The sequence below is a fragment of the Benincasa hispida genome, unplaced genomic scaffold, assembly GCF_009727055.1.
Source record: "Benincasa hispida cultivar B227 unplaced genomic scaffold, ASM972705v1 Contig395, whole genome shotgun sequence".
In the NCBI taxonomy this organism is placed as follows: domain Eukaryota; kingdom Viridiplantae; phylum Streptophyta; class Magnoliopsida; order Cucurbitales; family Cucurbitaceae; genus Benincasa; species Benincasa hispida.
The window spans coordinates 54,776-78,811 of NW_024064831.1; the positions used below are offsets into that span (position 1 = coordinate 54,776).

The 24,036-nt window shown below is 33.0% G+C and overlaps 1 protein-coding gene across 2 annotated transcripts; it reads left to right on the forward strand.

The window, feature by feature from the left end:
* Positions 1 to 9,634: 9,634 nt before the first annotated feature.
* Positions 9,635 to 17,790, forward strand: LOC120069445 (U-box domain-containing protein 35-like). Of its 2 annotated transcripts, none has more exons than XM_039021211.1 (10): positions 9,635 to 9,871; positions 11,322 to 11,548; positions 12,136 to 12,293; positions 12,365 to 12,486; positions 13,037 to 13,227; positions 13,835 to 14,166; positions 14,917 to 15,018; positions 15,462 to 15,890; positions 16,246 to 16,995; positions 17,281 to 17,790. In XM_039021211.1, the coding sequence occupies exons 2-10, from the start codon at positions 11,350 to 11,352 to the stop codon at positions 17,461 to 17,463; spliced, it is 2,466 nt and encodes an 821-aa protein (XP_038877139.1). In that variant the 5' UTR covers positions 9,635 to 9,871; positions 11,322 to 11,349; the 3' UTR covers positions 17,464 to 17,790. The 2 variants fall into 2 exon arrangements, with proteins under 2 accessions (XP_038877139.1, XP_038877140.1); XM_039021212.1 differs by having other exon boundaries at positions 9,636 to 9,871; positions 12,172 to 12,293.
* The last annotated feature ends 6,246 nt before the right edge of the window (positions 17,791 to 24,036 follow it).

The window sequence follows — 24,036 nt, forward strand, 5'->3', positions numbered from 1 at the left end:
AACCGTTTTTTAATTAAAAAAATATAATATGAATTTTTTTAAAATGCCAAAATGGAACCAAACCACAGTTCAGTTTAAACCAATAAATCGGTTCGGTTCGGTTTAACCACAAAACCGAATCGAAACGAACCGTTTCTACCCCTAATACCCAATGGACATAAAAATATATATGTAGTGCGAAGAGTGTAGCTGTCGGTCTTTAGTGGAGTGACCGACAGTTAATAGATGTTGGATAATTTAATTAATTATCAAAATATGATTGGAACTTCAAATTATAAGTCCATGAGATCCCCTCTGTAACTCAATAGGGATTTAATGAGAATCAATTTTGGATTAATTTGAATTGTTCAAATTAAATGTGATATAATTAATTTAATTTAATTATATATGATATAATTATTATAATCTATTTGATACATTATAATATAAAGTTTAGTTGACAGACATAAATATTTGAATATGATTCAAATATTAATTATGTGAATTGGATATATATAATTGAATTTAATATAAATGAGATTTATATTAAATACCATTGATGAGAGAATTAAAACTATAGATTATATTGTATTTGATACAATATAAAACTATAAAAACTATAGGTTATGTGTTATATTTGATATAACATATAGTTCAATATATATAATATATGATAAGGTAGTTATCATGTATTTATATATTAGTTAAATAAATTAATTTTTTTAATTTAAAATTGGGACTCTCCCTTTTAATTCTCTCAAGCATGTGAGGAGTCTGTTCATGTCTTCATCGTTTTTCATAGAAGACAGAAAAAAGAGCTCTTTCTGAGAAATTGTTTTTACAGAAACTCTCCTACTTTCAATTTGTCACTCTCTCTTCCAAAAACCTAAGAGTCTACTCCTTAGAGATTCTCATCTCAAAGAATACAGAAGAAATTTTTCGTGGCGGTGGCCATTTAGAGATCGATTCGTTCGTGACGATTTGGGTCAAGGTTTTCACTTGAAGAAATTTGTTTTTCAAAGGTATGAGTTTTTAAACCCTAATTCTCTCTTTTCTTTTACAATAGCATGTTGTAAATTATCTTTTTAATGTATAATTTATGTTCTGTAAAAATTTTATCCTGTGAAAATAGTTTTGGAATCATCCCCACTTCCGTTATGGACCTTAGGGATCCTTTACTTAGTTCATGCTTGCACTCATAACATACTTCAAAACACAATTAAGATCAACTCATTTATCCTCATGCATCTCGATGCAAACAGTCTTAGAATTCTCATACTCATTCTTCAATTTATCACCTAACACAAAGGCGATTCCAATAGTAAGGTTAATTACTTCAAAATTAAAACCAAATAAACCCAAGCAAGCTTATCGTTTTCCTTGCAAAACAACACCTTGAAGCAACACCTAAAATAATAATTCCGTTATTTAAATTAATCTTTTGGGTCTAACTCCAATTAACCAATTTAATCAAAGATCTCTAATTTAACTTTACTTAAATCGTGGCTTGGTCTAAAATTAATTAGAAAACCCAATTCTGTTGACCAACCTAAACATAAATCAAATCCAACATTTAATAACTTAATTTTCAATATTTTCCCCTAATAAAAAAGATCCAAAGTGATAAAACTCACCAAAACTTAACAAACTTTAACAAATTTCTGCTAAAATTAATCTCTATCTTGATGGACAATACCTCTAAATCTTCCAAATCTTGAATCTAATATCCAACATCAAGATTCCGACACAAAACAGTGGCTTGCTAGTAGCGGACGATTGCAAACCGGTGCGGCAGTGGGTGGATGGCTATGCAATGGGCGGTGCGTGGATGAGCTCTAATTGACGAGTGACGAACGACTAAAGAGAAAAAAAGGCTGCACAGAAACTCTAGGAAAAATTTCACAAAATAACCCAAAAACCAAAAACTTTTCTACCAATGACATTTTCTTAAAAACTTTTCTACCACTGATCTTTTGCCTATGCGAAATTCCAAAATTACCCCCAATTTTAAAAAGCCTTCAAACCGTTTGGTATCGCATGCCTCTACAAATACTTTACAACAATAGATCCCTTCATTTCCTTTATTTCCTTCTCAATGAATTTCTCTTCGAAGAATTTTCTCTCAAATTTTCTCCCGTTTCCCTTCCTATGAACTTCAGCTGGGCACTCATCGCAGATTTCTCGTCGGTCGTCTCAATGTGCTTGCCACCGTTGTCGTGATTTGAAAGATTCTGAATATGGATATAACATAGGGCATGAAATGCAAAAGGGAATATACTTGAGACAGCCTTTGCAATTGAGATGTGATGATCTGATATAATCACTAAATTGGGAATGTCACCTATCAAAGCCTTCAAATAAGTCATGAACCAAGTCCATGATGTACCATTCTCACCATCTACAACACTGAAGGCGATAGTATATATGTTATTATTATCATCAATACACGTTGCTATTAACAACACACCTTTATTTCTTGTGCAAATGGGTCCCATCAACAACAATGCAGTTAAAAAACCCCCTGATACAACGGACCAAGTGCCATGAAGACGTACTTAAAGTATTGTCCGTCCTCTACTTCAACCTCAAAGATCGTACCTAGATTTGCAAGCTTAAGTGCCTCGTCATATGCCTTAACAATAGCATATGATCCTTCCGGCAACCCTCATGCGAACACCAATCCATATTCTCTAGCATGATAAGCTCACTCGTAACTTATGTTCACTCCATAATCTCGTCGTACATTTTCAATTATATTCCTCGGCAGTATGTTTGACCAAAATGTTCGTATTTGGACTTGATTAAATGTCTAATAATCTAACTTTTTGCTTGTTGATGATTACCCATTCTCATTTTAAGAGAACATATATGTTCGTTTGGATATTTCATCACTTTAAAGGAATCATTTTCTTTCTTCTTTTTTTTTTTTTTTTTTTTTTTTTTTTTTTTTTTTTGCACGAACCATCCATTTGCATTCCTCAACCAAAAATCAGATAGGAAAGCTCTTTATTGACTTTTTTACACGGTAGTCAAAATTCTTTCTTATTGCAAACATCGATAATTTAACTAACAAATCATATTTCGAAAAGAAAATTTGACCGACCTTTATATCCTCGTCATTTAGACAGTCATGAGGTATTTTGATGAGGTCGTCATACGAAGGGCCCTCTGACGGTCTAGGTATATCTACCAATGGTTGGATTGGAATGGTGGAATGCTTTTGGACTGAAGGCATCACAACTGGTGGGACGGAAGTAGGTGGAGTTGGAACATGGATGTAAAGTGTTAAAGAAGTTTGTGTTCCTAAAGATTGTCGATATCCATATTCAGTATCAAACTGTGAAGTACATTTGGGTTCATTGTTGTGACCGAACCAAGCTTCACTTGGGTCATCCTCAAGTTACATGGCTTAATATGATCATCCAGTGAAGACATGGTGTGAATATTACGTGTTGGAATGGTTGCAAACACAAAGTTTTGAATGGTTGAAATGGGTTGATTAGTTGGATTGCAATGTTGGTATATATCGTCTGTATGCACTCCATGACTTTTGCAAGGTGTAACTGATAAAAATAATGACATCCAGGATGCATCACTTCCTTCTAAGAAAAAGCTAAGATCTTCATCATCGATTATGTCAATCGGGGGAGCTGGGACCAATAATTGTAAAAACATTTGATGTGTATATAAAAAATATCCAGATCGATATTCAGACGCTGATGCATAATACTCACTAATTCACTGACTGTTATATCATTTCTGACTTTCTGACTTTTTATATGACCTCCAACATAATTTCTTCCGGACCCATCCAATCCCCACCATATCGTACAAAGATGCAAAGTACTGACATTAATCTGCAATGGGATAAGCAAATCTTAAGCAATGTCCCATAAAGTTTTAGCAATCGCCCAGTAATTGATAAGTAATCGCCCAACTATTTATAAATATTCGCTTAGTATTGTTTATGCTATCATATAAATTTCTGAAGGATTGTTTATACAGTATTACATGATTGTTTATATAGTACTATACAATCGTTTATATAGTACTACACGATCTCTTATACAGTACTAAACGATCTTTTATAAATTACTACATGATCGTTTATAACTTACTACATGATTGCCTAGTAATTCATGAACGATTGTTTATATTGTAACAAACGATTGTGTATATATTACTATACGATCATTCATTTAACGCTAAATGACAATTATTATAAAAGCGATATGGGACAAGAAATATCGAATATCAATTACATTCTCCCCATTTCTGAATCTGACGATGAAAGTGATCGACGAAGATGTTAGATTAAAACTCTGGGATAATACTTTGAGAGAACAATGGGAGAATTTCATTGAGAGTTTGATAGAAAGTGAATACTGAGAGTGACCTTCTATTGGTAGAATATTAGTTAGGAACAAATGTGATTGGTAGAATTATGGGAATAAATGTAGGATTGTATCAACAACAGCAGAAGCACAAAGATCATCTAAGCATTAAAATTCACTAATTTTGGCAAAATATAAAGCATGCTTCTACAGAAAAAATGGATTTCAAGACATACTTCTTGTAGAACTTATTCAAAGCTCCTTCTCCAGCTGCAATCTTCTCCATATCTTGTTGTAGACCACCTCAAGATCTTCCCCACTATTCTCTTGGTGCTCTAAATTGAGTTGTGGGACTCAAAACAAGCTTGAATCAAGGGATGAAGGAAAAAAGCTCACTGCAGCAACCTTGTTGAATAACCATTCTTCAAATCAAATTTTCTCTAAAATTCACTATAGATTGCATGCCCGATTTTCACTCCAATCTCTTCATTATATTGCAAATCAACATGAAAAGAGAAGAGTTGCATGAGTTACAGCTCATGCTAAGAGAAGACAGGGTCAAGATGTTACTTCATGTGTGAGCTACTTCAAAGATGGATAATGGAAAAACTTCATTTTCCATTTAAGTATGTTTTGTTTTCCAATTTTCCAATTTTATCTAAAAATCAAATTTTGATTTTATAAAATCTATTTTGATTTTAAAAATTAAAAATTAATTAATTTCATAAATTAATTATTAATCAAAACTTAATTAATTTAATATAAATTATTAAATTAATTTTAACACATATCCATCTTTATATATTTAAATCATATTTAAATATATAAATTCTTCTATTCTGTTTAATTCTAAAATTAAACATGTAATTATATCTCATATAATTACTAATTCTCTTAATTCTAATTTGAACGTTTCTAATTAACATATCACGCTATTCTAGAGCTAGTCCATTACGAGCTAGTAGGGGTACTTCGCGGACCTACAGATCATATATTCCAACGATCTGAGATTAATCGACTAAACTCATTAGACCAAATTAATTCTCATTCGTTAACTAATGGGTCACTCCACTAAAGCCCATAGTTGCACTCCTGTAGATATATTATGTCCACATGATTTAAGTTGACCCTTCACAGGTTGTTCGTAATAACGGCTGGGTCAAATATCTGTTTTACCCTCGAGATTATGTCTTATTCTTCAAGTCCCTACTGATCCTCTAATGAACAACTGGTTTGTGATCCAATCACCAAACCAAACTCTCTCAGCCTAGTAAGAGGGTGGGGCCCCTTGTTCAAGACCTAGATTCAGTACTTGAGAGAACAACCTTTCTTCTGTTCCTTAATCGGGTAGGCGTGAACTCCGTCTTGCACCCCATGTCCCTAACTATCTATCCAGTCTTACCCCTGAAATAGGATTCTTATTGAGCCAGCGCTGTTGAGCCAACCCTCAACCATGCAAATCTAGAAGCAATCCCGAAGAAACAGAGTTCATAGTTAGCTCAGGATTAAGATCGAATTACCTAGGTCATCTAGGTGAAATAATCAGTCTTAAACAGTAAACAACGTTATAAAGTAAGAGTGACTTATTTTTTGGTTCTGATCTTATGCAAACTCATTGTATAGGACGCCCTTATTCCTCATGTCATAACATGTACGAATTAGGATCACATCGTATGTAGCACTTTACAACTCTTTGTAATAACTACAGAGTAGGCCGCATCCAATGGTGTTACTAGAATAAGGTACCCAACCTCATTAATGTACCATAAATCATTTTGACTATTTACTCGAACCCGATCCACACTTATGTCTCCACATAAAGTTCAAGTACTCATACAATAGTCATGAGTCTTAGTGTATTGGATTTAGACTTTCATACAATTTATGAGATCAATAACAAGTATATTGATTATAGAAAATGTTTATTATTTTACAAACGGCGAGTTTTTAGGACATAAAACCCAACAATAAATGTTTCGGTGGAATGTTTGTGTTGCATTGAATACATATTGAATACTTGGGAAATGGTTGAAGGAAGAAGATGTGACTTTAGTTTGAAGGCTTTTTAAAATTGAGGGTAAGTTTAGAATTTTGCATGGACAAAAGGTAAGTGATAGAAAAGTTTTTAGAAGGGTATTGGTAGAAAAGTTTTTGGTTTTTGGATCACTTTGTAAAATTTTCCAAACTCCAAATCTAGTGCTCGAGAATGACCGACGCTCACATGACCTTTGGTGGTGGCTGGAGTTGAAGGAGGTACGGTTGGAGTGAGCGACCTAGGGCCCAAGTCGGCGACGAGCGGCGTGAAGGGAGCGACGACGATGGCTGGCGGCTTATGACGACAGAAATGAAAGAACGACACAACGGAAAAATAGGGGGTGGGGGATGCTAGAGCTTGGTTTGAACTAACGGAAAAATAGGGGGTGGGGGATGGTCTTCTTTGCGTGCATACAGAAGAAGAAAAAAAAAAGATTTTTCCTTTTTTCTTTTTTCTTTTTTTAATTTTTTTTTACTTGTTTTTTCTTTATTTTCTAATTTATTTTTTTTCTTTCTTTCTTTTTTTAACTTAAAAATAAAACCTTAACACAGTCACTTATTTATAACAACTCAAACCCCTTTCCTTTTCCTTTTCCAAAATTCAAATATCCAAAATTTTCTTTGGATATTAAAATCTCAAACCTTTTTGAAAAAATAATTTCAAATCCAATATCTCAATAAATCGATTTAATTCTAATTATCTTCTCCAAAAAAAATCTAAAAAAATAATAATAATAAAAAAACTCCCACTTTTAATTCAAAATTTCCAAATAAAATTAAAACTGAAACAATTTTATAAATTCCAAATTTTTCTTAATCAAATTTAAATTCCAAAATTAAAATTGAATTATCCTTTCACAAACCTCCAAAAATCCAAAATAACCCTAAAATATTATAAAATAACTAAATTTAAATTACACAAAAAGTTGAGATGTCACATTTTTTAACCTAAAACATGTTTATAAATAAATTAATAAAAATTTATTGTCAACTAATATTCTATGGGTAACTGTAACTAGTTTACAATTATTTAAACTAGAATCCAATTTCTGAATATGCTACAACACACGTATCTGAAAACATGAAATACAACTCTGTTTTCATTTAATCATTTGTTTCAAATTTCCGTTTTCAAATTATCTACGAAACATGACTTAATATTTGAATTTAGACTTGATTCAAGAATCCCACTTTTATTTTGATTGGTCTACATTACATGGATGTTGATAGGTTTAACCCCACATTGTTGATTAGGCCATCTTACCCCATGTGAAAGGTAATCCATCAATGGTAATGTAAAAAAGTCGGATCCGGTTGATGACTTTTATTGTTGTTTACCTGCATTTCATAATCGTAATGAATTGTAGAGCCCACATCAAAACTTGTAATCAAATCATGTAATTTAATTGAGGAATTGAAAGTGCTCAATCTAATTGTGATTGAAAATTATGGGACCCACTACTTTTACTATTATCGTTACCGATATTGTTAATGAAAATCATAAATCTGTCACATTTATTATTACCATTACCTTTACTGTTACTGTTACCATTAGGGTCAAGCAGTAACGATTACGATAATGGTAATAGTAAAATGTGATAGATTCATAATTTTAGATAAACACAATAAAAAACAATCTAATTATGTTTGCGATTCAGGTTTATTACACTTCATCCATCAATGAAATCTCATTTCAATTACATCAATTTTTAATTACAGTTCAGTAAACATGACTGATTATACCAAATTTTATCAATGTATAATTTTCTTGTGAACTCAAACATAGTTCACCGAGTAAAGACATTAATTATTATCTCAAATTTCAAAATCAACATATTTCAACTATAATTGACATGTGCTACCTCTCATGAGGCTGGAGTTCAATTCTCATCTTCATATTTGTTGTATAAAAAATGTTAGAGATGATTCTAGATGGAAGAGTATAATACACATAAAATAATAATAAAAGCAACGAGGTCAAGAAAATATCAATGTTTAGGCCAAAAATATCGCTCTAGGCTCAATGGGCCCAAGGGAGAGAGTTAGTTTGTGTTAAAGCCAAATTATGTGCTCGATCTTCACACTCTTCACTCTTTCATTTAAGCATCGGAGTGTGTGTGACAAGTACTACATCAGTGTGGATGTTTTCTCTTTTGCAAGCCACATTCTTTTTCTCTCCAAACAAATTCACTACTAGTGTCACATGAAGGTTAGGTACATTTCTCTTTATCGAATTTTAGCATCAATAAAAAAAAAAAACATCTTAAAAGTTGATAGCTCAATTTCTCACCTCTATCATCGTTGAATTCCAAATAGAATAGTATGAATGACATGTACAGTTAAAATATTTTGTCTATTAGAACTTTCCATGTAGGTTCAATCTTAACTACTTAACACCAACATTCCAACCCCACATATTTATATTAAAAGATAAAGTTGAAAAAACAACATTTTATTGACTTTTTGTTTTTTTAATCATACTCATTATTTAGAAAAGAGAAATGCCAAAATTAATTGTGGGTTTGATAAGGATTTTTATTGACTTTTTTTGTTTTAGGCAATATTGACTTATTTTATCCATTAGCATATACTACCATTCAAAATTAGAAGAGAGGCATATTTTCCTAACTAAACTACTAAAATACAAATCTCGATCATGTTGTGTCATTGGATGTGGATTACTAGAAATATATAACTTAAAAAAAATCAATTTGTACTCCTAAATTTTAGTGTTGTATCAATCATAATCTGAATTAAATAAATGCATCTATTTAGAAATTTCACTTAAGATTTATAAATTTTCACATAATTCAACTTACAATTAATTCAAAATTACCTAAATAAGATTAGTATTCACCAAAAATTCTACCAAATTAAGTAACATGTTATAGGAAAAATGAAGAATCACTAATATTAACAAAAAATATTATTTGTTTCATTTTAGTAATTTCTATATTGAAGAAATTCTAATGCATGTGTGAAAGTGAAAGTGATGCGTTAACGATTTTAAAACGAAATTTTAATTGAGGGTGAAACTTCATTTGTGGCTTAAACTATGGGATTATAAGTGATAGAACTCTTTTAACTGTAAAACAAAAATGACCTTAGTTCAGTGTTATTGAGGTATGTGGGTCCATTAGAAGTTGAATTCTAGTTGTTGTGCTGAAAGGAAAAAAGGTTGGTACCATTTCACATGGTGATTTATGGTTCCTCTGCTGCACTAGTAGAGAGCAGAGCATGTGTAATAAATATTAGGCCTTAACGCCAAATGAGAAGTTATTACTATAGAACATCATCTTGAAAAGTCTTACTTCATTTCTGTGAATGGGTTGAGGAATGAATGAATAGAAGACCAAAAACCATTTGACCCCTTTCCCCATTTCCCCATTTCTTCATTTTCCCACACTGACACGATTCCCATCTTTTTCGTTTAGATTATCATTAGACTTCCAAACGAAGCCATTTTCTGGGTTTTGAGGCACGGTGAACTTGGGCATCTCTAGGGGAAATTCTGCCTGTGGAGGGTACTGTTTCATATTCTCTACCCAAATTTTGTATTTGCTTCTTGTTGAAAGGACACTTAACCGAGTTGATTTTAAGCAGCTGGGACTCGTTTTTCTGTTTTGGTTTTAATTGATGAACTGGGAATTCCTCATTTCCAGTTATTTTTGGTTGGATTTTATTGTAGTTTGATGCTTTAAGTCTGAGATGGTGTTTTGTTTCTCCTCAACTTTCTGGTGTATATTCAACTCAGAGGGCATTGGATAATGCTCTCTCTCAATTATATTGTGTCAACGAACTTCCCCTTCCCCAAAGAACCCGTATCCTTCTTAAACAGTAATTATTCATGCATTTACATAGTTGTTTGGATGCTTTATTTGGGATGTTTTATTCTGACTAACTGATGCCGTGCATCAGTTTCCTTTTATTGGTAGATTTTATTACAGGTTTCATGTTCAAAGTCATCTAGTTTGTTGTACTTGTACATTGGAGGGTTTTGAAAAGATTGGTCACTATGATTTGTTTTGTTATTGGGTGTGTTTTATGATTCCCCATGCCTAGGATATAGAATCAATCCAGACTTGGTACCTAATGGCCCAACATTCAGTTGCACCCCCTGTTATCTAGACGTGCCACCTGTTTGACTTGAGCTGCTTATGAGAAGTTAATATTGTCCCTACATATCTACGCAGGTTTTTTCAGCATGTTTTCTTTCCTTAATCACATTCATAGAAAATTCCCTTAGAGTTCTCCAAACATATGAAACTCAAAGTTAAGCTTGAGTTCTCTACTTAGGTTTTACATGATGGAAGGGCCCATGTTTGAATCGTGGGCTTTGGGGATTACAATGTTGGGTTTTGACAAAATATTAGAAGAGTGGTTGTCCTACATTTGAAAGGTAGCGATGGGCTCTAAGCATTATAAAAGGAGCAAATGACTTTGGTCTCAAATCGTCTCAGTTAGAACTTAGAAACACTCTAAGCTTGGGTGTGCTAACTCTAGTTAAATTCCCTTTTGTATTCTCTAGTTTGGGGGTGGGATTAAATGGTGTGAGTAGTACAAAAGCTTTGGAAGAGTGTTTTTGTATTGGGGTTGAGGAAATAGAGGAAATCTTTTTGTGTGACTGTAATAATTTTTACATAGTGTAACTTCTTTCTGGTTCGTAGTTTTTTCTCCGGTTGGAGCTTTCCACGTCAATTCTTGTGTTCTCAAATTTATTGCTTTATTTTAATTTTTCTATTATTTTTTTTTCTTATTCCTACGGTAGTAGTGGGAGGTTTTTCTGAACATACAATGTTATACAAGATATCTAATTTGATACGTTAGATAGAAGGTCCACCAAATATGAGTCATTTTGAATTATCATTCCTTGAGTCAGACTTTAGGTTAATATGTGCACTCTTTGCTGCAATTTTTTTTGTTGTTGTTGATTTGATTTGTGTACTTAATTGACTTGCTTTCACCATTGATCAGGAGATTTGATGCCAAGAGTTGCATAATTATGGAGGTGATGGAAGATGAAGCCAATAGAAATCTTATGTTGCTGCCTTCCCCTTCTCCAGTTGTAGCCGTTGCTATCAGTGGGAAGAAAAACAGTAAATATATAATTAGGTGGTCATTGGAAAAGTTTCTACCTGACGGCATCATTCATTTCAAATTGCTGCACATCATCCCAAGGATTACTAGTGTCCCTACTCCAAGTAAGCCATGCACTTCAAATTTATTGGTAAAGAGGGAATGTGTTTTTGGTATTTTAAGTAAAATTTATGGTTGCTATTGGCAAGGAAAATACTTTGAAATGAATATAGCTTTCTCTGCAACAATCAAGTGAAATACTGATTTTATCTGTAAAAAGTTATTGTTTTATCAAATCTTGATTACTTTTGTTCACTTTAAGCTAGGTCCTTGTGGTGAAAATTGAAAAAGACATTTCTTTGACCATTTAGAGAATATACATAAGTTTTCTTGCATTTTTATGTTAATTTAATTCAAGCAGGGTATTCTGGGTAGCGGCCCCAATCTTTGCAAATCCACCCTCACAATGTAACCTTGAACAACGTTGCATCATGAGATTGGTTAAGAAATGATAGTAGGAAATGAGACCATGACCAAGTTATGTCAATCCTATACATTGTGTTGATTTTTTAAAATTTCTTATGTGATTTAATTTTATGATGCTGTTAACTACATGTGGGATGCACGTGCAAAACAAAATCTTCATTTGATGTAAAACTGGTCATTAGATTTTCCTTGTATATTCTTGTGGCTAACGCTAGACTTTGCTTAGATTGCATATTCAAGCTATATGCCAATGTTGATGCAGTGGGAAATTCAATTCCGGTTTCACAAGTTCGTGGTGATGTCGCCGTGGCTTATAGGAAAGAAATCGGGTGGCAGACAAGTGAAAAACTTCTTCCATTTAAGAAGATGTTTGCTCAGCGAAAGGTCCAGCCTTACTCTAGTTTGAATTATGGATAGGAAAACAGAATGAACTCAAATCTTTTTTCGAAATGTAGGTTCATCTTGATGTTGTAACTCTTGAAGCAGATGATGTGGCAAATGCAATAATAGAAGAGGTTACAAAGTGTTCAATCAACAAGCTTGTTATAGGAGTTTCATCACAGGGATTATTCTCAAGGTAATTAACTACCTTCTACCATGATCTTACTGAATTATTTGAAATTTAACTCTATTAGTAGGTTGTTATCATTTCTCTTTATTGTTACACCTCAAGTCTATTTGATATTCGAAAGAGGTTGTTCAGTGCTTATTTGATCATAACACTGATATCATCAATACTCCACTTGTAACTTTGTCCTTGTCATTGTAATAAGGTTGGCCTTATACAGTTTTACTGAAACCAAAAGACAATAAGTTTTCTCATTTGTAGAATTCATTATTATAGAGGTATGTTCAGTGGGGTAGTTGAACTTACTTCCTGGACTTGTGCCTCCTATTGGATGCTTGCTGTACAGTTCACACAGAATTGAAAATAATATATGCCTGGAAACTTGTACAAACGAAACGACATAAATATAAGTGAAATGAGTCAAGGTCGCATGAAAAAAAATGTTTTTGTTGCATGAAGAGTTATAAATGAAATATGTACCAAAACATAGTATTACGTTTTGTTTTCTCATATTTTTCTGTCGTTGACTCTCTTGTGTCTGGATGACATTTTTATTTAGGAAACTAAACAGTCTGTCCTCAAGAATATCAGCCCTTGCACCTAGATATTGTACAATCTATGCTATTTCAAAAGGAAAACTAGCCTCAATACGGCCACCTGATATGGAAACAAACGTGAGCATTAAAGATGATGCGAGTGAAGGAAGTTCTGCAAATAGCTACTCAAGCTATACATCTAGCTCCCTTACAGGTAGCCATTACTTAGTTAAGCTTTGATCTACGTACATATTTTGGTTTAACATGCCAGGCTACAACTTTTGAAGTATCAGATGAAAGTGATATCACCAATTAAAGGATATATGGAAACTCGGTGGCTAATCATCAGTTAATTCATATTTAGAGGCTATACAATTGCATCTGTAAAGGTTCACCTGCATTTAACTAGAGACAGGGTTCGTTTGTCTTTAGGTTATATACTTAACTACTGTTCTTATCACATGTACATTTTTTAGAACATCAAACATGTATTACGTATTCTTCTTTTGTTGTACTTTTTGTGCTAACATTTTATGATTTTGATCTTCAAGATTTTTGTGTCCGTAAGGATTAAGTTGGTCGGTACTCATTAATTAAAAGTAGTGGATAAGAGTGATGGAATTTGTGCCCATTACCTTTGCCTTTTGTTAAAGATTCCAACTTTCATACCTTATCAAGTCTTCAACTCCGTGGTTTAACTAATTAAACTATAAATTTAAAAGATATGTTCACTTATTAAGATTGGTTTAGGAGATAAAACTAGGAAAAAAGTGAATGAGAATAAATTTTGTTATTCAGTTCTGTCTGTTTTCTTGATACAGATGGCAGTTCAAGCTTAATTACCTCCTACTCTCATTTCCCTTCTCCTTCCCCTTCCCTACCATTACAACGATTTCAAGCTCTTTCAACCCTTAATCAACCTCTTCTTACGACAAAACCAAGCCCCATTGAAGCCAACCATTCTAGATGTCAATCCAATGATATTGGGGATCAGGTGGATCGCGTTCGTTCTTCTTCCTATGTTTCAGATTGTGCACAAACATTGAGTCGAGACTCTAGTTGTAAAAGCTTGTCAACAGATAACCTGTCTTGGGTTTCTGATGAAGCTTCATCTTCAGGCGCGTTCAATGATTATTACTCAAGTGAAAGTCAGGTAATCCATCTGCTATTTGGCTTGGCTTGTTGTCAGTTCAATTGATCACTTCATGTGTTCCATCTTTTGGTTTCCTTGGCTTGGGTGAAATGGAAGAATCTTCAGTTATCCTTCAATCTACCTCGTATTTTTTTAATGCTTTTTAGTGGTGTAAACATTTGCATCCATTTTAGGCTTTAAGTTTTTCAGCTTTATTTTCTTCTTGGAGAGATTTTCTGTAATTCACCACTGGGGTCGAGAGGTTATATATTGCCTTTCTAATTTAGTCATCAATGAAATATCTGTCCCTCTACAAAAAATCTTGCTTATGGCCTACTTGTCAAGTTCTTTTGACAAGCAGTGAAATAATGTTCACTTATTCTGTAAAAGCACGCACCTCCTTTGAGAAAAGTTCTGTTCAGTTTTGGGAGTAACGTTCAAGTTTGGTAATAATTGAATTCAGTTTGTGTTAGAGATAAATTTTAGTAATCATGGAAAGGAAAGATTGTATTGCCAACTCATACATTTGCATCCCAAAGGATGTAGAGACCTGGGATCATCTGCCATCATTCCTCATTGGCAGGAGGATCCAGTTTCATGTGTGCTAGATATCCAGCCATTCATCAATTGTTGACATTGATAATTCGAAAATCCATGAGTTTTATCTTCGCACTATAAAGACTTCTAGGATACAAATTTCATTCTGGCATTCATTTATTTGATGTTACTATGATATATTTGTATATTTAAGTTGTTCTCTTGTGTTGGCAGGCGGATGTCAGCTTTGAGCTTGAAAAGTTGAGAATCGAACTAAGACATGCAAGAGGAATGTATGCAATTGCTCAACGTGAGACGATTGATGCCTCTCGAAAGGTGGATGTCATTCTTTTTAATTTATCATTTGGAACCTATGAATAATACTCTCCTCTGGTTTTTGTTTCATGGTCAGAGGGAGATGATTGATCTTAGCAAGATTATATCGTCATCAAGCATGACTATTTTGATAATCTCTCCAATGCTATATTAGTCCAGCTAACGTATAAAGGGTTGTTCTGTTTTATGGATTTTATTTATTTACTTTATTTTTAGAGGTAAACGAATATGAAGGTAAATTATGGCCTAAATGCATTTAAGAAAATCTAAAATCATGTTTCAGAATATGATGCCAAAGAATTTGCGTGGGAAGAGACCAACTGTTTTTCATTAGGAACAAAAGCTTATAAGAGAAATTCTAAAAGCATATTTCAATTAAGTGACAGTACAAGTTATTTTGACTCCATGAAAAGAAAATTCACCTCGTTATTGTTTATGATCAGCTAAACCATCTAAATAAACAACGATCAGAGGAAGCTAGGAAGCTTGAAGAGATCAACAATAAAGAGGTGGCCGCCAAAGAATTTGCAAGGGAAGAGAGAGTGAAACATGAAGCTTTGAGAAGAGAAGCAAAGTATGTAAAAGAACGCGCTGAAAGAGAGGGCATCTATAGGAAGGAAGCAGAGACAAAAGCTCTTCAGGATGCCAAAGAGAAGGGAAAGCATGAGAATGCTCTTCAAGGACCTCTGCAGCAATACCAACTTTTTCAATGGGAAGATATTGTTTCTGCCACATCATCTTTTTCTGAGGATCTTAAGATTGGAATGGGAGCACATGGATCAGTTTATAAGTGCAGTTTGCATCATACAACTGTAGCAGTGAAGGTTCTTCACTCCAGAGATGGTCACAAAAGGATGCAACTTCTTCAGGAGGTGAGTGAATTATTCAATATGACATCTAGAAAACTTGTTGATTCTAGGATTTTGTTACGTTTTCGATAAAAGAAAGTAGGCCTTTTAGTTATTTCCTTAATGCCATAGCCGAGGTCTTCTTGTACCTATTTGCCTATGTTCAACTGTCTCAAATAGTTGCTTGAATCCATTGTATCATTATAAAAAATCAGCAGCATCTTTCACAACCAAGTTTTTGTGCTTTCTGAAATTTGCTTTTTCTGTTCTTTTTTGTTATCATCATTCATCACCACAATTCAACATGTAAATTCTCTGTGTCTCATATTGTATGATTATCCTAACTGAATCAATTTTTATATCTTCTGTTGACTTTCAGCTCGAAATCTTGAGCAGAATCCATCATCCCCATCTACTGCTTCTCCTAGGTGCATGTCCAGATAAGAATTGTCTGGTTTATGAGTACATGGAAAATGGTAGCTTGGAGGATAGGTTGTACCGCAGAGGCAAAACACCTGCAATCCCATGGTATGAGAGGTTTCGAATTGCTTGGGAATTAGCCTCTGCTCTTGTCTTTCTTCACAGCTCAAAACCCAAACCAATAATCCACCGTGATCTTAAACCAGCAAACATCTTACTTGACCATAACCTCGTGAGCAAAATCGGCGATGTCGGTCTTTCTACAGTGTTTAATTCAGACCCTTCAATGTCTACTGCATTCATGAATAGTGGACCAGTTGGGACTCTCTGTTACATAGATCCCGAGTATCAACGAAGTGGATTAGTCTCACCTAAGTCTGATGTGTATGCTTTTGGAATGGTGATCTTGCAGTTACTAACTGCAAAACCAGCAGTAGCACTTACCCATGTAGTGGAAACAGCCATTGATAACTGCACTTTAATTAAGGTTCTGGATATAGAGGCCGGGCATTGGCCTGTTGAAGAGACGTATGAATTGGCAAGATTAGGACTTCGCTGTGCCGAGATGCAACGTAAAGATAGGCCTGACTTGAAGGATCAAGTACTTCCCTTGCTGATGACACTGAAAAAGGTTGCTGATGAGGCTCGCAATTTGCCCTCCAAAGTTCCAGCTGCAATTCCTAATCATTTCATCTGTCCAATTCTTCAGGTATAACTTTTACAATATTTTTTATAGTTGGTGAACTTGCATCTAGAAAGTTTCTAAATGTAAGTTGAATAAGGATAATATAGGAAGGAATAAGGTGAACCTGACCATAGCTCAACTTGTTAATGTATTATAACATTGACCAATAGGTTAGAGGTTCATATTCTACTCCAGTGTTGCTGAACTCAAAATATAAGAGCTTTTTAGGCTCATTCTTGCTGGAAATTCTGCTGGTTGGTTTCTTAACATATATTTTCCCTGAAAGTACCGTGCTGAGTTTCTCGACAGGACGTAATGAATGACCCTTGTGTTGCGGCGGACGGATACACATATGATCGTCGGGCAATAGAGAAGTGGCTTCAGGAGAACGATAATTCACCAATGACGAAGTTGCCGCTGCCAGATAAGAATTTGATACCAAATTACAGTCTGCTCTCCGCAATTGTTGAGTGGAACTCCAGAAGAAGTTAATACCAACATCCATTTTTAAGGTTTGAACTGAAGTTAACATGTGAAACTGTCTCTCACTCAGAAGCCACTCTATTTAGTTTCAGTTTCTATCCCTGATGAATATAGAAAGTCTTCTTCCACCTCTTATCTCTTTAGAATTGTTATTGGAGCAATTAGTCAATCTTCCTTTCATCTAATATTCTTTTCTTAGTTCCCTTCTTCTATACAGTTAATTGTTTTGCCATATTTGGCACTTATCATTGTATACATCAGTGTTGCCACACACTTGTAAAGAAACAAGAAGAATTTCAGTATTTAGATATACAATATGGTCAGTGCTTCCAAATACTGTCTGAATTGTCTCCCATATGTTTCACGTTCGAAGCCGTAGCAAAGAAAAATATCAGCATTGAAACTTCAAATTAGTAGGCGCTGGAATGAGAGCAATCAACATACCATTTTTGTTTGGCTTGAGATTGGCCATCTTCACATCAGAAAATTATTGCCCATTTAATCAGAAGCAAATCAGGCCAAGATGGGTAATACTTCTATGCACCCATCTTTGTGCAAAAATAGATGGAGCCTGAATTTGATAAGTTAATTGTAGTAAAATCAATGAATTTGTTGGATTAATTACAATACAATTAAAGAAGTTGGTCCATGCCTTTTGCTATAATTATGGAAAGTTTCATGTTTTGCCATATTTTCCAAATGAAAGCCCAAGTTATGCCAGCAAGTCGTGGGCTTCAATCGGCTTCTGCTACACTAGCAAATCACATCCTATCAAGATTGTGGGTTTCAATTGGAAAATGGGCAAAACCAAAACTTAATTAAAATAAAATATTGTATCTGTTTGAAACCAAAAATTTACAATGATTTAAGTCGGAGACTCTTCCTCATTTTTCTCAAACATTATCTATTTGAATCTATCTTTTATATTTTTTAAAATTTTACATATACAGTCTAATTTCATTTTGGATCATTTGGTTTAAGGTTTAATAAATGTTTGGAAATAAAAGATGTTGGAATAAGATGTCTGGAAGATAACCGTGTTTGATTGTACATGAGAATACTATCAGACTTTTATGAACAAAAATTGTACTTGCAATTAACTTATGAAATTAAACATGAAAATCTTATTATAGTTGTAAAGATTAATGAATTAAAGAATAAACAACATTCAATATATCGATAAAAAAATTTAATTAATTACGAATCAATAATATTTTTAATTATAAATATTTGAAGATTGAGTAATTTATAATTTAAAACTAACCAATAATGCATTTAATGAACGTCATACTAATTATAATCTAATACTTAATCATTTTAATAATTATTAGTCGTCAATAAGAGCGTAGCTCAATTGGCATTGTGTTACCCAGGTAAAGAGTTGAAAACTGTGAAAAAACATGAAATTTGAATGTCTGTATTAATTTCCATGCAGAAAACCCTTCAACCAAATGACTCATTTGTGTTAGAAGTAACTGTATCAATTATTATCATATTCAAACCAATAACCGGCCCTTGTTTGGAATTCTTAATATTTTTCATAAACAACTATTTATGCACTATTTACATATACTTCAATTACATTTTGTGGTAGCAGTATTGCATCAACTTTTATCCTATTTAAATCAATTCCCTTCCTTTCCCGTATTTCAAATTTGCTCTCTCTTGATTCCTCAAGATGCTCACAACACTATTTAAATATACAATATACTTATATTTTATGTTAGTAGTATTGTATCAACTGTTAATGTCATATTTAAACCAATCTCTAATTCCTTCCTCCCTAATTATTGATTTCTCTACTTATTCAAATTTAAATTTAACTCCCATTTTTCTCAAATTTCATTTCTTTTTGAATTTTCGAAATCTAATAAATTGGCACGTCATTAAATAATTTATTAATTATTTATTTTTATTGCTACTATTGTAGCAAGCAATGAATGGAGGTAGTATGAAACCGCAATACTAGAAATTTTCTCACCCCTTTCGATGATGAAAGTGTAAAACTTAAGGATATGCTGCATATATGTCTAAAGTATTAGCAAAGATAACACAATATGAAAAAGAATTTGTTGAGATAGCTAAATTTAGATTCACTTCTCAAGTTCTATCAATGATAGACTATATTGCTGATAGAAGTCTATCGGTGATAAATTTTTGTCCAAATCTGATAGATTTTACTATATTTACAATTCTTTAAATATGTTGCTATATACTTAATTATTAGCCCAAATATTATCTATTATAATTATCTTTTAAAAAAATTATAATATACGACAACCACTCAAAATGTATTTTTTTCAAAGTGAGTTTCAAAAATAAATTATTTCGAAGGAAACACTAAAAGCTAGATTTTAGAAAAAGAATTTTTGTTGTGTTTTATCATGTATCCGTCCAAATTATGATGTTAAATGAAAATGATTAAAATACCCTCAAACTAATCCAAATTTGGTCTAGCAGAAAAATTCATTTCCTCTTCTCTCCGGGAAATTGTCATTCTTTACCTCTCCAAGTTTATTTTTTTGAAAATTGGACCTTCTTACTATATAAATAAAATTTTGATTTTATCCTTCTAACAAAAAGAGAAATTTAAAGTCACTTTCTCCCTACTTTCTTCCCTTTTTCTCTCTTTCCAACCGTTAGAAACCCTCTCTCTCTCCCTTGTGATTTTCTCCCTACTTGTGATTTTTGGCTACATTTCTACAAATCATCTTGAATCCCTTTTCCCAACCATGCGGTCCTTTTTTTCGTGTTTTACGTGTTTTTAGGATTTCGATTAACGATCAAACTTTTTGAGAACTATTATCGAGTCATTACTACCATGTATGAAATTTTTAAAACAAAATTAGCTGATTATTTAACTAAAAGTAAATATTTTATGAATAAATAAACCACTACTAGAAATAATTTCTAAACATCATAGTAAAATTTAGTTTAGGATCCCTAAAACGTTGATTAGAAAAACAAATTAAAATAAATTAAAACTTTTAAATTTAATACTACTTCGAAACTCAATTATTCTCTATTAATCTTTCAAAACTGTTTGATAACATAACACTGAGCAAAACGACTCTTTAGTCCTGTATGACACCTTCAAGAGATCTCTTCATCAAACGTCTGGTACATTCTTTCCTTTATCTGAAAAACATTTTAAGAAAAAGGTTATGTATTTAAAATATTCAGTAATTGACCCCACTATCTAGGTCAGACTATACAAACACATGCAACATGCAAAATGAATATTTTGAGCTGGTGGAACTGTTCGTGGTTGTATGCTGTGCAATGTTGGTCAAACTGAAATTATCTTGAATTAGCATAAGTTTTCTCTAACCAAACTCAAGTGTAAGTTTAATTGGAATTTTCTAGCAAGTATTAGAGTCGAACACAGGGAATTTGTAACTTCTAATTAGTGTTGATTTTAATGAATGATGTTTACGTAGGTAAGGATTAATCAATTGATGGTTGTTTGTGCAAAGAAAATGAAAAATTGCTTAAAAGTAATAAAAGGGATGGTAAGAAGGTGATGCGTTGGTGTGTAGTGTGAGTGTGCATTAAGTGTGGAAGTGAGATGCATTGAGTATGAAAATGCAACATAAATAAGACAATTTGCGTTGAGTGATTAAAAATTCAATGAATAAGGTAGGGTTGAGAAGATCTACTAATATTCATCCAAACTATGCATAAGTGTCCGTTCATGTCATTAACTTAACTAAGTGACCACCTCTCAGTATTCATGCCACATTAATCTCTAAGATGCATGCTTAAGTTAAAAATTAACAAAAGGTTAACTTTAGCTCGAAAGCCACTTCCTTCCTTGCTTAATAATTTTCATAGCCACTTACTCTCTCGAGCGGTTAGCTATTTCTACTTAAATCATTTGATTAGATGGATTCAAGCAATAGATTAATCACACATTAAACAATATGAACTTCTACTTATGCACAACTTTTGAGAATATTAGTTTACTTTTCCAAACACATTAGAAAGTTAGCAATTCATGATGGGGAATAATGAACACATGGATGAATAATAGATGATAGAAATCATGATTTATATTAAGACTATGAATGTCACAATATCAATATCTTAATACAAATTCAAAAACAACACAATAATAGATGTTAAGATCAGAATGTTGAGCCACCGTCACAATCTCTTACTTCCTTGTGCTTTGAATGGATAAAGGAGCTCTCTCTCTAACAGAGAATAAGACTGAGTTCTCACTTAGAATTCTTCAAGAAGATATTGAAGGTGATAGAGAGAATCGAGCTTAGTGTTGGCAAGAAATATGTGTGTGTAATCTCCTTTAATGTCTTGAAGCTGAGCTATTTATAGACTTTTTGGGCCGTTATTAAGCTATATTTCTAATGATTCTTTGATACACTTTGTATTTAATTCTATGTCCTGTTGTGCCGCATTCCTCACGTCACAGGTTCATTGGTTATGCTGAATCTTTCAAATCAACTTTCAACTTGTGCTTTGATTAGACAGGCTACCGCCCATGCATCCATCGACTGCATTTCATTTAACGCATGGTTCTTTCTTTTAGTGCATAATTAGGTTGGCTTGCTTTTCTTATGCATTTAGCAGTTGCAACTTCATTTCTTTTACCAATTTTTGTTGCTTTTGCATTCAAATCCTACGTTTATAGAGGTTAAAATTATAAAATTTTAGGATAACTTAGTTTTGCAATTTCAAATGTATTGCTAGTCTTTTTACATGATTTCTTTCTCAAATCAATGCATTTTTTACTGGATTCCCTTAAATATTCTAAGTAAGAAGCCACAATAACGTGTATTTCTATAAGTTATCAAGAACCTAACCTAAAGTACTAAAGGCTAAACATGAACTGTCATCTGAGTGAACAATTTAACCCGCCCTACCATATGTGAGATGTATTCATATTAACTGGTGAACCTGAAGGAACACATAACTGGTAGACCCAAAGTCGAACATAATTTGATGGACCTAAAGACACATATAAACTGGTGGACCCAAAGGTGCACATAAACTAGTGATCCTGGAGACACACATAATCTTGTGGATAAAAGGTGTACGTAAATTGGTGGACACGAAGGCGCACATAAATTGAATCTGAGGTGTACATAGCTACGGGTAGGAGGGCAATTGTTACTAAGCTTGTCTATCATGAAATACACAATTAAAATGTTCCATAACACGAAATTATACCATAACATCTTATAATTCATGAACTCATAACATAACCTCTCATAAACTCATAACATGCATAACTAAAATCTTTTTAACAATGGAAATATATCTTTTTCTGAAAACTGTTTGACAAAAGCGAAAATTAGTATTTTAGCTACTTACCTCAAAATCTAGCCTAAATAATTTAATCTCCTTCTTGTATTAAGTGAATCTTGAACCAATCTCCTAATACAAACCATAACCAAATTCAAATTCAACTTCTAGAACATAGTTCCAAACATAATCTCACTGTAAAGAGCCTTCAAAACACTTATCCGACTATTCCTTGCTTTAAGACTATCTTCAATCTTTCAATAAAGCCTTGAATCTAAGCCGATCATAAAAGATCAGAATCCCAAATTCTAGTAATTACTGAGAACATAGAAAGGTTTTCGAACCTTAATACTTACGAAAAACGTGCCAAAAAACTTTTAATCTTGCTAGATAGCAACCTAAAACCTTCCAAACTTCAATCTAGCATCCAAAATATTATGGGTAACATTAATTTCATTTCAAAATTGGATGGGTATTCAAGAACTTTAAGCAAAATCACCCACCAAACTTACCAAAAAAACATCGGACAATCTTAATCTTGTTAGATAAAATCCAATTTCAAAATCACCACATTGGGTAAGCCAAAACTTAAACCAAAATTCGATGGATATGTAAGATCCTTCAAGAAAACCCATAAAACACCATAACGCTTACCCCAAAATACCAATTCTAGTGGCAACAGCTGAACGGAGTGACGGCACGGGGCAACGACTGAGCAGAAGTGAGGTGAACGACATTGCATGTGGGTGGTGCTGATGGAGATTATACATTTGCATATGTGGGTTGTGGCCAATGTTTAACATGTCGATGTCGACAAAAAAAAATTGAAGTCTTAATTTTATGAAAATTTCAATGGAAATATAGATAAAATTTTGATTTCAATGGATATTTCTAGAAAAATTATAAATATGAAAAATTAAAGAAATAAATTTAAATCAGTAAATACAAATTTTATGATTATTAAACAAGTCAACATGTCTATTATTTATATTATATTTACATGAGTGATATTTTATTGCTTAATTATTATATTTCGTTGATTTTTTTACAATAATAAAAATATCGATTCATCCTTCATGTCAATATTGAACCCATGAAAACGTGAAAACATAGATGGAAATATCGACATATCGATCGAAATTTAATACTATGGTTGTGGCTGAGTGGGGAAGGAGAGTGTGAGACGTGAGAAACTTTGCTCGATGGGAAGTTCCAAGATGAGTGACTGTTGGTTTTCAAAAGAACTTTTAATTTTTTTTCCCCTTTTTATAACCATACATATACACAAACTTTAAGTCAAACCTTAAATTTGACCTC

Coding starts and splice junctions, on each gene's coding strand:
- LOC120069445 (XM_039021211.1), top strand. CDS start 11,350: ATGGAGGTGATGGAAGATGAAGCCAATAGAAATCTTATGTTGCTGCCT. Junction 15,019..15,461: donor CGATTGATGCCTCTCGAAAG/GTGGATGTCATT, acceptor GTTTATGATCAG/CTAAACCATCTAAATAAACA. Junction 15,891..16,245: donor GGATGCAACTTCTTCAGGAG/GTGAGTGAATTA, acceptor GTTGACTTTCAG/CTCGAAATCTTGAGCAGAAT.